The sequence below is a fragment of the Hippocampus guttulatus genome, chromosome 15, assembly GCF_054856545.1.
Source record: "Hippocampus guttulatus isolate MCC_2025c chromosome 15, RoL_Hgut_1.0, whole genome shotgun sequence".
Lineage (NCBI taxonomy): Eukaryota > Metazoa > Chordata > Actinopteri > Syngnathiformes > Syngnathidae > Hippocampus > Hippocampus guttulatus.
The window spans coordinates 12,551,474-12,567,496 of record NC_141275.1 but is presented as its reverse complement, the minus strand read 5'-3'; the positions used below and the strand labels follow the sequence as shown (position 1 = coordinate 12,567,496).

The 16,023-nt window shown below is 44.4% G+C and overlaps 2 protein-coding genes across 4 annotated transcripts; one reads left to right on the top strand and one right to left on the bottom strand.

Moving 5' to 3' along the window:
* Nucleotides 1-100: 100 nt before the first annotated feature.
* Nucleotides 101-8,013, top strand: wdr44 (WD repeat domain 44). Of its 3 annotated transcripts, none has more exons than XM_086131831.1 (21): nucleotides 101-252; nucleotides 529-606; nucleotides 956-989; nucleotides 1,093-1,167; nucleotides 1,271-1,880; nucleotides 2,380-2,528; nucleotides 2,609-2,704; nucleotides 2,831-2,967; nucleotides 3,157-3,240; nucleotides 3,331-3,437; nucleotides 3,739-3,890; nucleotides 3,971-4,109; nucleotides 4,194-4,258; nucleotides 4,383-4,499; nucleotides 4,583-4,705; nucleotides 4,783-4,974; nucleotides 5,498-5,599; nucleotides 5,699-5,814; nucleotides 6,038-6,165; nucleotides 6,250-6,384; nucleotides 6,469-8,013. In XM_086131831.1, exons 2-21 carry the CDS (start codon nucleotides 530-532, stop codon nucleotides 6,555-6,557), a joined length of 2,727 nt encoding a protein of 908 aa, XP_085987957.1. In that variant the 5' UTR covers nucleotides 101-252; nucleotide 529; the 3' UTR covers nucleotides 6,558-8,013. The 3 variants fall into 3 exon arrangements, with proteins under 3 accessions (XP_085987957.1, XP_085987958.1, XP_085987956.1); XM_086131832.1 differs by having other exon boundaries at nucleotides 106-230; XM_086131830.1 differs by having other exon boundaries at nucleotides 128-172.
* On the bottom strand, nucleotides 7,222-16,000 carry LOC147193945 (U2 snRNP-associated SURP motif-containing protein). The gene is made up of 24 exons (XM_086131833.1): nucleotides 15,883-16,000; nucleotides 14,576-14,660; nucleotides 14,374-14,485; nucleotides 14,080-14,192; nucleotides 13,867-13,934; nucleotides 13,674-13,774; nucleotides 13,510-13,574; nucleotides 13,268-13,433; nucleotides 12,991-13,190; nucleotides 12,244-12,287; nucleotides 11,067-11,171; nucleotides 10,926-10,992; nucleotides 10,481-10,650; nucleotides 10,015-10,177; nucleotides 9,682-9,761; nucleotides 9,500-9,587; nucleotides 9,299-9,427; nucleotides 9,031-9,220; nucleotides 8,884-8,964; nucleotides 8,753-8,816; nucleotides 8,506-8,653; nucleotides 8,069-8,179; nucleotides 7,628-7,800; nucleotides 7,222-7,542 (listed from the first exon to the last, which is right to left on the bottom strand). Exons 2-24 carry the CDS (start codon nucleotides 14,651-14,653, stop codon nucleotides 7,428-7,430), a joined length of 2,631 nt encoding a protein of 876 aa, XP_085987959.1. The 5' UTR covers nucleotides 14,654-14,660; nucleotides 15,883-16,000; the 3' UTR covers nucleotides 7,222-7,427.
* Between the last annotated feature and the right edge of the window lie 23 nt (nucleotides 16,001-16,023).

Sequence of the window (16,023 nt, the reverse complement as noted above, 5' to 3'; positions counted from 1 at the left end):
TTCTGCCTCTACTCCGATACAGCAGGAGGCGATCTGTAAACCAAAGACCAAGACGCAAACCACTGCCTTATGCCCCGCCCTTTGGGTATTGGCTGACAATTTTCTTTTTTTTTTCCCTACAAGAAATGGGTTTGTTTATAAGGCTGTCCACTGCCTCCGAACGACTAGATCGGTAATTGGTGCAAAAGACGCCATTTTTGCTTCTTGGGTGATACTCTGACTGGATATAAGTAAATGATCGCCGGCTTATTGGTAGATATAACAAAATACTTGCAGCCTTTCGCTAGTATGTACCAATGTTGCTCTAGTTGAGCGCAGTGTAACGTAATGCTGTGACGTTGACAGGAAAGTGTTTGTCGAATAAGACAAGACCGAGCCTTTTCCATGTTATTGTTACAATGCAAAAGGAACGAATGAGATAGCGGAGTCATCTCCCTTAACTCAATCGCATGTTGTTGTTGTTTTAAATAAGTGGTTGCTGGTGGTTAGACTGGCTAGCTAGATCACGGTGAGCTCATTTCATGTTAGCATGGCGTCAGACACGAGTGACACGGACGAGTTCTACGATGCTCCGGAGGACGTGCATTTCAGCCCATCTCCCAAAGTGTAAGGAATCACATTTTGCTATATATATGTATATGTGTGAGTTGTGTCGATCTTCTAAAATAAACGCTTGTCTTTAATATTTGTTTTACATTGTTATACACTCATTTCACGTCCGTGTAATCTTTCATTTTCGGTGCACACAAAACCTTGTTGTTAACAGGACCTTTTCCCCATTAAAAAGAATATATGCGCAATGTTGCAAGGCTCTTGAGTGTTGTAAAACATTTTAGTCATGCCAGTTAGTCATGACATTTAAAATGGAAATCGCATGCATCATCTCTCAATTTGGAGGTTTATGAAAACTAGTCATTTGATTATGAGTTATTCTTAATGTTTCTGTGCCTTGTAGGTCTCCAGCGAAGTTTGTCATTCCCTCGCCTCAGGTATGTTTATTAAAGTTGTAAATAGAAAAGACTTGCAACAAAAATTCAAACAACTCTGATTTATATATTTTTTAACCTCACACAATGTTTTCATTATGAACAGCTCTCACATAGATCCCATGAAGACGAGAGCTGCGAAGAGGCGTCCTCTGAGACGACTCAAGATGATTCCCTACATGTGTGGTTTTCTATTTTATTGCTTAATAACACACACACACACACGAGATTTGCACAACAGCCATCATAAAAGTGAACTGGATTTTTTTCTCTCTATCTCATAGATCATCGATAGCATCATTGAAGAGAGTCAAAAGGAAAACGGTGCTGGCGCCGAACTGTTCGATCAACTCCACGTTGGTGTGACTGCGGAAACCGAGTCGAAGGAAGAAAGCAAAACTCCACAAGTACCTCTGGAGGCATCAATTGCAGCTGACGAACCAAAGCCTAGCGAGAGGCCCGAGGAGCAACCGGAATGTTCGGCGACAAACGGAGTGTGCTCTCTGCCTGTCCCCTCTCCTTTGGATCTCCCAGGACCTTCAGTTGGAACACAGGAAAGCATTCAGCCCCCAGACATCACCAGCACAATAGGACAGCGTCACCCCGATGCGGAGCTTGCGGTCGCAGAAGGGGAGCAGGAACCCAGGTCTGCTGACATTTTAGAGCAGGTTTCATTTGCAGACAGACCACTGGATTCCATGGACACCTCTGGGCCTACAAAACCACCGCGGCAGTTCACAGTCGAACCAGACATTGTAGCCAGCACCAAGAAGCCTCCGCCGTCGCGACCGCGCCCTCCCAGCGGAGCTCCTCCGCCGAGACCGCCTCCACCAGCGATGCAGGGTCTCCCTTCCAAGAAGTCTCAGCAGTCTCTCAGGCCCAGTGGGCTTGATGGTAAGAGAGCACATGATATGTTTGGCATCAAAACAACACAAACAGTAACTTTGCTTTGCGTAATTGGGCGCAGTCAAGCTGTAACAGTTAAAGGACCGTTTCAACGCCGTCCATTTTCAAACCCTTCTTTACCCTACCGTGTGGAAAAAAAAATTCAAAATGAAACAAAGATGTCCATGGGATTAAATGCCTGTCTCATCCTTGGCATTGAACGAGTTAAAAGGTTCACACAAATTGTCGGAATTAAACTTGGAAGGCACCAGGGGTCTTATCCAACCCCTGAATGATTACATTATGTAAGATATGTCTCAATACCTCAGCGTGTGAGAGCTTGATGTTTCATTGCAGCCTTTCAGGAAACACAATGGTCCGAGTCTTGTTTACTTATTACTGACTTCTGCTAAAATGTAAGTCAATGGATAACAAGCCCTGCCGTGCTGCGGGTTAATCATAAATGGAAAGCCTTTTTTGTTTTACTTACTAGTTATTGCCTGTGCAGTGTCTGCAGCGACTCCAGTCGGCAGCAACCCTCTGGAGCCATCTGGTCTGTTGTCTCCCAGTAGCACTGTGAGGAGTTTAACCAGAGAGCTGCAGCACTCCTTGGATCTGGCCAGCGCCACCAGTGGGGACAAGGTGGTGACCGCACAGGTCAGTGACGCACTCTATGATTGGAGTGTGCGCTCTGGAGCGCAACCATCGACAAAGAACGCCTGTTTTGTGGACTGTAGGAGAATGAGGGTGAGGAGGCGTCGTCTCGGGTTGAGGGACAGGTTCCCGGACCTCAGCGTCCACGCTCCAACTCTGGTAGAGAACTCACTGATGAGGTCGGCCCTGGTTTGTTTTTGCGCTTGTCTCGGTGGCCTTTATTTAGCTTGGCTTGAAGCCACACCCGAAGCTGTAGCACATTCCTGACACTGAGGTTCACTGGAGCGTACCGAATGTTAAAACAGGAAATCCTGGCCAGCGTGATGATCAAGAACCTCGACACCGGGGAAGAGATCCCGCTAATCCAGGCGGAGGAGAAACTTCCCGCTGGGATTAACCCCCTCACTTTGCACATCATGAGGAGGACCAAAGAGTATATCACGTAAGTTGATTGTGTTTATTTTTGTATTTTTTCCTAAAACCAGAAAGCGGTAGAGAGGAGAGCAGTCTATTACTGTGCTTTTGAGTGTGACGCTCTTGGAGGGGGGAGGGAGGGGGGGTCCTCCAGTGAAAAACAAGGCACCGTGTTCTAAAAGGGAAGTTGTTCAGTATTCCTTTTTTTCCCCCTCAGAAATGACGAAGCGCAGTCAGATGATGATGACAAGTCACAGGCTCCGTTGGCAGACACAGATGGGGGAAAACTGAAACAGAGAACGTAAGCACCTGCATCTTATTTGATCCTCCGCCGCAGTTGTAATGCCCCTTTGGTGCTGACCGAATCATCTGAATCGGCCCTTATTTCCAGAACTCAGTTGAAGAAATTCCTGGGCAAGTCGGTGAAGAAGGCCAAGCATCTTGCTGAGGAATACGGAGAGAAGGCGGTCAACAAAGTGAAAAGTGTTCGCGATGAAGGTAAAAAAAAAAAAAAAAAATCAAATCAGTCAATCGGGAAGTGATATAGAACTGCTCACTTATGGCCTTCTGGTTCGAACAAGTTTGGGGCGCATAGACAGCTGTTGAGTACATTTTACCAATGTGCTTCAGAACCACCATTTGGCATTTGTTATTCCTCTGGCTCCATCCGACGAGCCCAGCCGAGGCTTTCTAAATGCCACTGGAAGTGGTTTGCATCACGATGGGCTGTGGTGATGATATTCACGTTCACAAGGATGCGGTTCCATCAACTCTAAACCGTTTTCCTGGGTGTGTTTAGTTTTCCACACGGATCAAGACGACCCGTCCTCCAGCGATGACGAGGGGATGCCCTATACCAGGCCTGCCAAGTTTAAGGCGGCACACAGCTTTAAGGGTCCTTTTGACTTTGATCAAATCAAGGTCGTGCAGGATTTGAGTGGCGAGCACATGGTAGGATAATTTGCCCTTTCCTCCTGTGATATTGTGAAACGAAACTCGCCTGATTAGCAGCATTTGTTCCTTGTTCTCAGGGGGCCGTGTGGACAATGAAGTTCTCACACTGTGGCAGGCTGCTGGCAACTGCCGGCCAAGATAATGTGGTTCGCATCTGGGTCTTAAAGACCGCCTTTGACTATTTCAACAACATGCGATTGAAATACAACACGGAAGGTATCCCCATCGGGCATCCTGACGTTTGCGGCGGGATTTGATTGGGAGGGGAGTTCCAGTGACGGTTTTTGCGTGCCTTCCTAGGTCGAGTGTCACCTTCGCCATCTCAGGAAAGCTTGTGTTCCTCCAAATCTGACACTGATCCCGGGGTGAGTCGATCTCAAAAACTTGGGAGTCAATTTGACGCCGGTGGGAATGGCGGCGGCTATATGTGCCTTGTGATTGGCACCTCATGAGCATTGTTGCAAATGTCTTGCTGTTCTTGCGTTTCAGGCAAGTTGTGCTCCAGAGGACCCAGATACAGAAGACAGGAACGCTCCTTTTCGCCAGGTCCCCTTCTGCAAGTACAAAGGCCATACAGCAGATCTATTGGATCTGTCTTGGTCCAAGGTGAGCATCTCCACAGCTTTCCATTCATCCTCCATTTTAAATGCCGTCTTGCCTCACACGATGCATTTGCTGCGTTACTGTAGAACTTCTTCCTGCTTTCGTCATCCATGGACAAAACGGTCAGACTGTGGCACATATCCAGGAGAGAGTGTCTCTGCTGCTTTCAGCACATTGATTTTGTCACGGCAATCACATTCCATCCCAGGGTAAATTGATTAACTCTCTCTGAAAACACTCCCAATTTAAATTCCAAATTGACTGCAGTAGTTTTGTTTCTTCCCAGGATGACAGGTACTTTTTAAGTGGCTCTCTGGATGGAAAGCTGCGATTGTGGAACATTCCGGACAAAAAGGTGGCACTGTGGAATGAGGTGGATGGCCAAACGCGCCTCATCACCGCTGCCAACTTTTGTCAAAATGGGAAGTACGCTGTCATCGGCACCTATGACGGAAGATGCATCTTCTATGACACAGAGGTACCTTTCCTACAACCTTCCGTTTGTTTTTGTTTTTTTGGCATCCAGTTTTGTATTTATAATGTGGAGCAGGTTGTTGTGGTAATGAGATTTGGGGAAAAAAATATATCATTAGCATAACAGTGGCAATTCAAACTGGGCCGGGTGTAGCACGGGGAAAAACGCAGAGGCCCAAGCACAGAGCCCTGGGGTTAACCTTGGGAAAGAGGGGTGGTGAGGGAGCTGCAGTTGTTGAAGGAGATGAATTGCCCTTGGTCAGTGAGTTAAAACTGAACCAGGACACGGAGTTGGAGGTGATGTGAAAGCAGGTTTCCAGTTGTGAGAGGAGAATCAAATGATTGTGTCAAAGGCTGCCGTGAGGTGAACCGTGATGAGGATTATAAGTCGTGTCGCTTCAACAGAAAGGTCATTTATGTTCATTCCCTAAACCACGTCAGGCAACAAGTGCTTTTAAGATACTGTCTAGTTGCCTTGGGTACGTCATGTCTAATAATGTGCTTTTTTTTTTTAATGCATTCAACAGCGTCTGAAATATCATACCCAAATACACGTACGGTCCACCAGAGGCAGGAACAAAGTTGGGCGAAAAATCACTGGTATTGAACCATTACCTGGAGAGAATAAGGTAACAGAATCATCTCAGTTTGACTCGACTACTTCCAAAAAGCTTACGGAAATGTGAACATTTTAGCATATTGGCTCAATGGTACCTCTGCTCTAATAGATTTTGGTAACCTCAAACGATTCCCGCATCCGCCTTTACGACTTGAGGGACTTGTCTTTATCCATGAAGTACAAGGGTTACGTCAACAGCAGCAGTCAGATAAAGGCCAGTTTCAGGTGAGGAGCTAATTAGTCAGAGTAACATTCATAACCGCTAAGTCATAAAACCTCGCCGCAACATCCTCGAAAAGCAGGGTCAGAATCAACTAACATGACTAACTTGTAAAACATTTCAATAAAGTAGATCATACTCACCGGAGATCCTGATTAGTAAATGAATTAGTCTTTCAGCTCCACTTTTAAGGCCAAGTAAATTTCTAACGCGGCTGTCTTCCCGCAGCCACGACTACTCCTTCATCGTCAGTGGCTCAGAGGATAAATACGTGTACATCTGGAGCACTTACCACGACCTCAGCAAATTCACATCAGTACGTCGGGATCGCAATGACTTCTGGGAAGGGATTAAAGGTAACTGCGCTGTTAATGTATTGCCGACAATTTCATGCTAACCTCCTGCCCCAACGCGTGTTATGGGTACTTTTCCCCCCGTAGCACACAACGCTGTCGTCACATCAGCCATTTTCGCACCTCACCCGGGTCTCATCGTGCCACAAGAGACGGGTGCGGAAAAAACGGATGCCGACTGCAAGAGCCTGGACTCCAATGAATCTGAAACGATCCCCTCAGGTATCGTGTGTGTACTACAACTATACCATGAGAACAAAATCCAAAGTGTTGTCAGCTGTAGCTTGAAGGAATATTGTGCTGCAGGTGCCCTGAAGACGGATCACACCGAGGTTCTACTCTCTGCTGACTTCACTGGGGCCATCAAGGTTTTCATTAATGTGAAGAAATATTAAGCTCCATGAGACTTTTACTTGTAACTCGCACACATACGTAAAATCGTTTTAACTCTGAGCGTGACGGCTGCATCACTGCTTTACCTTTTCATCTTAAATACCAAGCAACTGTTGAGTAGTTTGGCATTTCTAAAAGCTTCGACTTGCCGATGTTACCGTTATGTGGTTTCGGCAGCGATGACGTGTTCATTGACACCGAATACGCGGTTAGCTTCTTGTGCCGTCACATTTCTCGGCGGCGATCTTCTAACTGTTGCAAGACACTCTCTGAACTGTAAGTCATTCATTTCAATGTGTCTTGAAATCATGGTTATTTGTAAATGTGCCTAAACACTGTTTTTGTTTTTTTAAGTGTTTCCGCTTCTCGACATTTCCTCTGCTGCTTATAGCAACGTTTTAGATACACGAACTCTGCACATGTTTATTAGTGAGGGTCAGGTATCTTAAAATGTACTTTTCAGAAACACTAATGGCTCCACGTTTGATACATTTCACTAGATTAGGACTGTAGATTTACTTTGTAACATTGCACACTTCTTGCTTTTGTAAGCTGTATTGATGTCCTCAATAAAAAAGTTTTTTTTAATATTTGGAAGCAGAGTTGATACCTGGCCCCGGCACTTCTGGGAGAAGAACTATTATAAACGCACACAAATTCACGTAATCACTAAGAGTGATTTTAATGTTCGAGCGTCGCACATTTCAAATTATTTTATAAACAAACGTAAAACAAAAATATAATTAGTGTCCAAATATGATACAAAAAGAGAGCGGAATCTTGCGGGGGAGTTTGTTTGGGGACCAAGATGACGCAGCGCTGTGAATGGTGGACACCTGCTTGTAGTTGAGTTGCAGGCCTGGTGGCGAGAGTCAATGTTTACTCTTTTTTGGCTTCTTGTGGGAACGATGCGGGGACTGTGACCGGGACCTGCGCCCCCTCCATTCTGGAGATGGAGATCGGGACCGTTTGGACTGTCTGGGACACCTGAGGGGGAGGAGATGAGATCATTGTGAAAATAATGATCAATGGATATATTCTTTGCACTATATCAATGTCACGTGGCACTTGCTTTGAAGGAGAGATGCTATTTGATTTTCTGTTGCGCCTGTCCGAATCGCGACTCCGTTGTCTCTCTCCGTTTTCACTTTTCTTGCTCTTCTTTTTGTCCTTTCTGTCCTCTGTTGGCTTCTCTTTTGATTTGGATGTGGATCTCTCAGGCTTATCATCCTCTTTATCAAATTCCTACAGAAGATGAAACAACAGATTGAAAAACTCACACAAACGTTTTTATTAGCAAGCGGGTTCTTTGGGACCAGTATGTTCGTCGTGATACCAGATTCAAACCACGTTGCACCCACTGAGCGACAGTTTTTTTGAGCTCCTCTGATTGTACTCGTGCGTACTCTTGTCAGTGTTGCCAATCCAAAATTTGTCATTAAAGAATTATTTATCTTACTGAGCGTTTTGCTGTTCTTGCTCAAAGAGCGCCTTTGTGTTCCATATACTGTACCTTCTGCAGCAGTTTGTTCCTGTAGTGCTCCACCTGCTGCTGGATGCTCACGCCGGACTTCTTCTGCCTTTTGCCGCTTTCCAGCTCATCTTGGAACTTCATAACCTTCAACTAATTTACAAGGGTTATGTTAAAAGGCGCCGATTAGTATGGAGGTGGAAGTCAATTGTGACTTTTAAGAGAGGAATAATTGAAATCAATTTGTTTATGAAACCAAACCTAAAATAAAAATAGTTGAACATTCGAATAGGCTCATTTAAAATTGTTAGTTGATGTGACGGGAATTTTGAGATCTGTCCGCGCGCATCGTTTTTATTCAATTTAAGACGTAATTCCGAACACATTTGGTGGAGGCGATAGCAACCAGTCACTTTTTCATTTTGATTACATCTACACGGATTGCTTGACTAATGGCAATTTCAGAAAGATTCACTTACTTCCAGCTCTCTCAGCTTTTTTCGTTGGCTCTCAGACAATTGTAAAGTTCTGAGTGAGCTCTGGAAATGTGCGCTGTCATGTTTGGGGGAACTGCTCGAGTCATCACTGCTGTCACTCTCCGAGTTGCATCCATCCAGTGAGTTGACGCTGTTCGCGACAGAACAAAGCACCGCGCTGACTCATGGATGCTTTTGAAACGCGTCGACAGGCTGTAGATAAAGCAAAACAATGACGGAGGTCCCTTACCTTACATTCACTTCTTTGACATTGTCCTTGCCTGACGCGATGCTCCACTTGGACTCGGGAAAGGCTTGAAGAAAACAAAGAACGTTACACCCCATCGGTGCTACGCAGAGGACATTTGTGAGCTGTGTTACCTTGCGAGAAAGTCTCGTCGTCGGCCGTCTTCTCCCACTTGGACAAGGGCCCTCTGGGGAGAGCCACCTTGCTGTCATCCACTGAGGACAAAGGGGAACAAGTTCAGGACACGGTCACGCCAAACTTAACAGCCGTGCTTTACTCACGCGGCATTCCGTCAATGTCGTCGATGGCGCTTCCCAAGGGAACGCCGTCTATGTCATCAACGGGAACGCCGTCCAGAGGGTCCCAGCCCATGGGGCAGCCGTCCAGGTCATCCGCTGGGCCTTTGCGTAGAGGCAGCCCGTCTATAAGTGCACGGTCCATCGGTACGCCGCCGAGTTTTTGAGAAGCTTCCTAAAAGAAGAGCGCCAGAGTGTCATTTGGATGCCGCATAGGTGACTGATCAAAGGAAAAGAACCTTTTCTCACTCACTTCTGCCACCTCCGTTAACTCTTCTCCAGCTTTGACAAAGCCCAGGAAGATGTTTTGAAGGCGGATGAGATAAGGCTGCGGGTATATGGCCCAGTCCTCCCAAGCTCGAAAACAGCTTGTGACCTTTTGCTACAAGAGGCAGAGTAATTATGTTTTCAGCTTTTTTTTTTTTCCATCTTAATGCTCGACAGACATGGTTACCTTGAACTGTTCAGCTTGCAGCCTGGCTTGTATGTTTTTGTACGCTTCATGAAGCACTCCAAATATCTGTGACAGCTTTGATTCGAAACTAAAAATAAATGATTAAAATCGTAGCTATAAATAACAGGAAAAACATCGAGAGGACCATGCACAAAAGGATGAATAAAAAGGCATCTCCTTACTGCTTCCGGTAATATGAAGCCCCGGCGACTTTGGCACTGGAGTTGTACAAAATGTCTGATACGAGATACAAGCTGGCAATCTACAAGAGCAAAAGTAGCGATGTTAACAGTTGCATAGACTTACGCCACTATGTCGCAGTTCATCAGTGGCAGCAGGTCAGATTTTGAAGCGATCAATTCTTTATGGGTTTTTACAGGGCAATATATCACTGTACAAAACCAAACACAATTTTTTAAATAGTTTCTCTGAATGGTGGCTCACTGCACCATGTTTAGTAGTCTGAATAAATGTGTCCCCAAAATAAATAAATAAATAAATAAACTAGCACTCGCCTTCTTTTGAAGGGAAGTCTGAGGCGAGGAGAACGATTCTGTGACGTGGCCCACGACTTCCTCCGCTGCGTCGGCTCGTTCAAGACAAAAGAGCATGGCGTCGGCGATGACCGCTTTGCTGGCAGTCAGCTCCTGAAGCAGCACGTCCAGCTTCTGTCTGTGCCTGCGTATTTTGTTTTGTTTTTGAGAAAAAAAATTAACCGCACTTAAGGACCGTCAGGGATGCTAAATTAAAAAACAATTTTTAAAAACACAAGATAAGCCGATTCATTTTCACATTGTTTGGCATATAACTCGAAAGGAGCCAATCATGGAGTGACTCAATTGTGCTTAACAGTTCCAATTTTATTAGCTTTTGTAAGTAGAAGCGAAGAGGGAAACAAATGGATTAAAATCAGAAATTGGCCTAACGCCCCTCTCTAAGTTTGTATGTCTCACATGCACTACGCCTGTTTGGCGTACTCACTCGGCTCTGAGATGCCCCTTCTTCACCTCCTCCTCGGCAGAAGCGGCCTCGTCCCCTTCCTCGGTCTCCTCATCTCTGTCCATGTAGCTGTTGAAACCGGGGGGCCTCCACAGAGAGCCTCCGCGGAACATACGGAAATCCGCGGTCCTCCATTTGGTCAGCGACTCTCCCTGAGGAAGTGAAGGTGCGATAGACTCAACACATTTCGGGCTTTGTGTTCACAAGGAATGTATTTACTTGATTAGCATTGCCTTAAAAAAAAAATCAGCCTTAACATTCAAACCCCACACAGGAAAGCCAGGAGCCGAGATTCAAACTCAAATCATCAAAAACAACCAAATTATTACAAACAAGCCACAGTGCAGTTTCTCTAGCAAAGCAAAACTATGCCCGCAACACTCGACTCATTTTTAGGAACTGAGTGATATCACATTTACATAAATACCTGCAGGATGGAGAACAGTTTCCAGCGATAGTAAACGTGATTTTGACTCTTGTTGTCAAAAAGGAACCTGGGACAAAAGAAAATAACGTTAGTTGCCACGCGGCCTTAAACGTGAAGACAAACACGCAAGGTGATTTGTACCTGTACTCGGGGTTGCTTTTTTCCTTGTTCATTATCATGGCTTCAAACAAAGGACCTTCACGCACCACAAACTCTATCATCCGATGGATGAGGAATAATAAATTTCTGTGGGGAAGGGGGGAAGGAGACAGAAAGTGATTTATTTATGTCAACCCCTCAATGTTCTTTCTGTCTCTGTTCCGGCGGGGAGGGAAGATCTCTTAATACCTCTTTACACTGAGCTAGTGACCCGTGCAAACTGCAGGCTGGCTCTTTGCGCACGTCTTAACGGCGTCGGTCCTTGTCAAAGCATTTACTGTTTGAAAATGCGAAGCGCATATATTTTGCCAGTCTAAAAGGGCCGGCCGTTTTCACTCAAGTGCACAGTCACTGCCCTCTACAGCATGCAGGACGAGACTCGGATCACTTTATTTCTGGCTCAGTCAAAGGGGGAAAAAGAATTCCTCAGCAACAGAACATTGAGAGACTCGTTTTGCCTATTTGACCTTAATTGGCGACCGTCAATACAGATCTGAGATCTAAATCCATATGATGATTTGTTAGAAAAGTCCACAAGTTGGATGTGAGGTAACAAAGATAAGACTCACTCTCGAAAACAACAGCATGTTTATTTTTACGAGATTATGTGTCCAGATTCCGGGGAGTGAATGACCTACATAAAGTCGTGATTTTATTATTATTATTCTAATCTGGGTCACACCTCGGACAGCAGTTGACCATTGACTGAAAAATGATTACGTGTGGCATTTCTTGCAATGCACATTACATTCTTGGCATCCAGCCTACACTATATGAATAGAAATATTGAGAAGCACATCTCAAATCATGAGTTGGACTAGACCCCTCAATTCTTTCTTTCGATATGTTTTGGGCTTTTTTTTTTCGGCGTTCATTCAAAGCAATAAATCGATACAATTTAATTGCACGTGTTTGCTATGTTCTTCTACCTTCCTGCCATGGTGGGAACGTATTGGTAATGTCTTTTTTTTGGAACTGGGTAAAAAAAAAAAAAAAGGCAATAAAAGTTTTTTGGAGCTTTTTTTTTTTTTGCTTAGTTATGACTACCGCTTTATTTTGGGTCAAAGTTTTATTTTAATGAATACGATAGAGCACCTGCCTCTGTCCTATCACTTGTGTGCTAACAGCTGGTCAGTCGTAGGAGGAAGAGTGTGTGTACCTTTCGGTCGGGATAACCACTTTGACTACGGCTTCGGACAGAGTCTGTTTGTGAAGTCAAACCAAATAGTGAAAATATGACAAATGTGAATATTTGTACAGATGAAAGAAACACTGCAGGATACATACAGCAGAGAAACGATAGCATACACACTACAGCAACAGGAATGGGTGGCCCCCTATCTAAAAATGAGGGATTATTTTTCCAGATTATTAAATAAATTTCCCTGACGCTTTATCCTTCTACAAACTAACACAGACTCAGCCTACCAGTGACGTAAACTGAATACCCATCACATTAGGTACACCTGCACAATCTATTGTGTTTTCAAACCCTTATTGAGCAAACCAAAAATATGTAATAGTTAACGGATGGAAACAGAGACGCTCTTAATTAACTATGAACCTTCTGCCATCTAGTGGAATATAATTTAATTACTCTGCCTATTACTATAAATCACTGCTACAGGCAGATGAGCAAAGATACATTTGCTGTAAAGAACAAATCGCTTTTGGACAAAAAAAGTGTCTTTTTCCACACAGCACGAGTCACTCAGAAACACACACACACACACACACACAAAAACGGAAAACCGAAAGCTGTATAAAAATGTCTGCCTTCACAAAGATAAATGATGCACAGTTTGGAGTAACGCGTAGACGTGCAGGTGTACCCAATGAAGTGTCTCTTTGGTACACTGCTCTGATATCATGCGCATGCATCAAGCAAAATCAAGCCAGACGTTACCTTGTCGAGATCTACTTTGGACAAGGCCAGGGGTTTGGTGAAGTCATTTCGAAAGCGATCCCTTGGCTGCGCGTTGAAAGGAAGGCCTGACTGGGGTGGCGGCGCAGCCCTCACCCCAACTGGAGTGTAGAGCGGCTGCGGTGGAATTCGAGCCGGTTTGCCCCATCCCAGTTTCATTTCAAATCCCATAATCACTTTCCCTAAAAAAACAAAACAGTATGAGAGACAGCCATAAGAATAATGGCAGAAAGAAGCATGCTTTTAGGAGTACCGGTACCATCAAGCGCTGCCAAAGCTCGCTCAGCATCTTTCCGTGTCATGAAAGCCACAAAGGCTCTGTTGGAAGTCCTGCAGCGCTCCTCATCCGTGCGGGGCCACATGATCTTGACGCTGGCCAGAGGACCGTACTTACCAAACTCTTTGCAAAGGATCTCCTCATTCATCTAAGGAGCAAAAAAGTGCTTTGTGTGAGCTGGGATGCTAAAATAAGCCCGCGCCATGGTCGAGTGTGAGGCTTACCTTGGGACTGATACAGCTGATGTATAGATTAGTGGTGGTTGGTATTGTTGGGTCATCATAAAATACTGTGGAACACGACAAAGTTGAGTAGTTGGGTTACTCATATCTCAAGGCGCCACTGTATTTTGACTTGTTTGTGTCACAGTACATGAAAGGTTTCTTACTTGGTCGTCCTAACAACGGTGATTCCAAAAGTGCGTATCCTCCTCCACCAGCTGGTTCGTTTTGCTTTCTTTTGTATCTCTCCTCCCGTTCTTCCTGAATCCTACATTTTTTGAAAACAAACGTATAAAAATATTTGTTAATAACTGCCTAAACTTTAAACTAAACACCACACGAGGGACTTTGGTGACTCACATCTTAAGTTCCTCTTTGAAAAGCTCTAAGTTACTCTTCTTCTTTTCCTCTACCTTTTTTTTAAAAGCCTGTGAATTATAGAATCCAGTGTGACTTAGATGAAGATCGTAAGACATTTTATGACCAATATGCAGAAATCCAGGTAATTCCAAAGGGTTCACATAGATTTTCGAGCAAGTGTAAATTAGGAGATTCGTATGGGTCCAGACTTACAGACTTTCTGCACTCTGAGGATGATGCTGGTGTGGCATCTTCAGATAGGGGAGCACATTTTGAAGCAGGTCGATAAAGCCTACTACTTTTGGTGGCCTCTCCTGCTTCCTCATCTGCAAGAAGAAAAGTAGTCCCCAAAAACAAACAATTAAGGCAGTTGATCTTTAGTCCTTCTGCTCTATTTGTAGGTGACATTTAATTGACAGAGTTGTATTTGTATTTAAGATGCGCTTTGAATAGGATTTAGTACTCGCAAAGATTTGAGGTGGAGTGCAGCAAGTCTTAACAACTGACCCTTTGTTGGATTTACAATGCCTCCGCGAACAAAAGTTTTCACTCCACTCTTTTGATTGGGCTCAAATGATGCTAAAAATTCTTCAAAAACAACAGCTGCCTTTTCTTGCTCCTGCAACGTCAACGCAATCATGTCAATATAGTTAGTTAAACAACATTTTTAAAACATTTCCTTTTCAGTTGAAGTTTATAAAGACCTGACCTTTTTCTTTCGCACTTCTTTTTCCTTCCTTGTTAGTGTTTTGACTGGGGGGACAGTGTTTCCCTTTTTGTCAGCCATTCTTGCACTGCAAAAAGAGAGACATGAACCTCATACCAATTAACATGGAAATGACAACCACATTAACGTAACAACTCATCTCTTTTGCACAGGTCCAAAAGTAAGTAGTGGTGCGTAATTATTGAAGATAATATGATATAATCCCACAGCCTCCATTTTCTAAAATGAACTGTTGCACTAATTTGGTATTCAAATTAGCGGGATGTGAAATCCTGTTAGCGTTGGCCTGTATCTTTGACGGTGTCCTTCCATGCATTCGAGCATGAATCATCCCATGTAATCGCTGCACCTCTACTTGTAACCTTTCAAGCACATTAGTGATAGCAGGAAACCGCTCGGGTCGGGCAGTCATGAAACCCCGGCAAGGCCAGAAGAAATGCGTGCCAATCTCATCCTCTGCATTCATTATCTTAATCGAGACTCTAAGGCTCAAGTCTTTTGAAGGTAATCTAAATCCAACAGGAGACATCTTTGCATCCTCGATGGTAACCTTCATGTGCACTTTGCTGTATCCTCCCATGCACCGATGCATATACAATTAAAGTATTTTCCAATCTATCTATGCACATTAGCCCAAACCCAGGCCTTTGTCGTTTCATGTACCCTTGCCTATAATCAGTCATCCCCTTTATGAACGACCATTTTCATGGAAATGACACTAAGCAACAGCTGGTGGTCCACCGCTAATTTTGTATACAGTGTAGTTATTGTAACGTGACACAGACGTGTAGTAAATAACAAGCGGTGTGGGAGGAAAAACAAAACATCACAACTGTAGTTTCGACAGAGAGCTGCATTCTTTGTGTACTGGCAGAGACAGAAACACATGTCGTTACTGGTTTAAAATAAGAGAATAAACACTGCCCGAGGTAAACGGGCAACAAACTGCACTTTTAGAACCGTCACGATGATTTTAAAGGGCCCGTTTCACCTTACCTCCTACTGACGCTTCACTTTGCTAGCATTGCTATGCTAACATCAACATTTAGCTTCGCCGACGATTGTTCACGGGGGTGCAAGCTAACCCTTCAAGAAATGGACGTTTCCACTACATATTCCCCATCAAATCCTCCCTTGCAATAAAAACAAGTGTAAAGTAACCAAGTTACCAGCAACTAGCTAACGCCACCCGCTACCCATTAGCTACGCCAGCGAGCAACGACACGTTATTAAAAGCCCAACGCATGCACACGGGTGCTTCCCAGCTCCACTTAAACAGTGCAACTTACAGTGTGTTTAGTATTACTGCTTCATCATTCTGGCAGCGATGAATAGCTGATAGTAACAAGAACAGGCTACCACATAGCGGAATACACAGACGACTGCAGTTCAGTCGGTAACCATTGAGGGCTAATGCATATTCATGAGGG

What these genes read in the sequence shown, in the direction of transcription:
- wdr44 (XM_086131831.1), top strand. Translation starts at nt 530, where the DNA reads ATGGCGTCAGACACGAGTGACACGGACGAGTTCTACGATGCTCCGGAG. An exon ending in AGGACCAAAGAGTATATCAC is followed by an intron (nt 2,968 to 3,156) that starts GTAAGTTGATTG and finishes TTTCCCCCTCAG; the next exon opens with AAATGACGAAGCGCAGTCAG. An exon ending in ATCTGAAACGATCCCCTCAG is followed by an intron (nt 6,385 to 6,468) that starts GTATCGTGTGTG and finishes ATTGTGCTGCAG; the next exon opens with GTGCCCTGAAGACGGATCAC.
- LOC147193945 (XM_086131833.1), bottom strand. Translation starts at nt 14,653, where the DNA reads ATGGCTGACAAAAAGGGAAACACTGTCCCCCCAGTCAAAACACTAACA. An exon ending in AAGAAGTGCGAAAGAAAAAG is followed by an intron (nt 14,486 to 14,575) that starts GTCAGGTCTTTA and finishes TTGACGTTGCAG; the next exon opens with GAGCAAGAAAAGGCAGCTGT. An exon ending in AACTGTTCTCCATCCTGCAG is followed by an intron (nt 10,651 to 10,925) that starts GTATTTATGTAA and finishes TCACTTCCTCAG; the next exon opens with GGAGAGTCGCTGACCAAATG.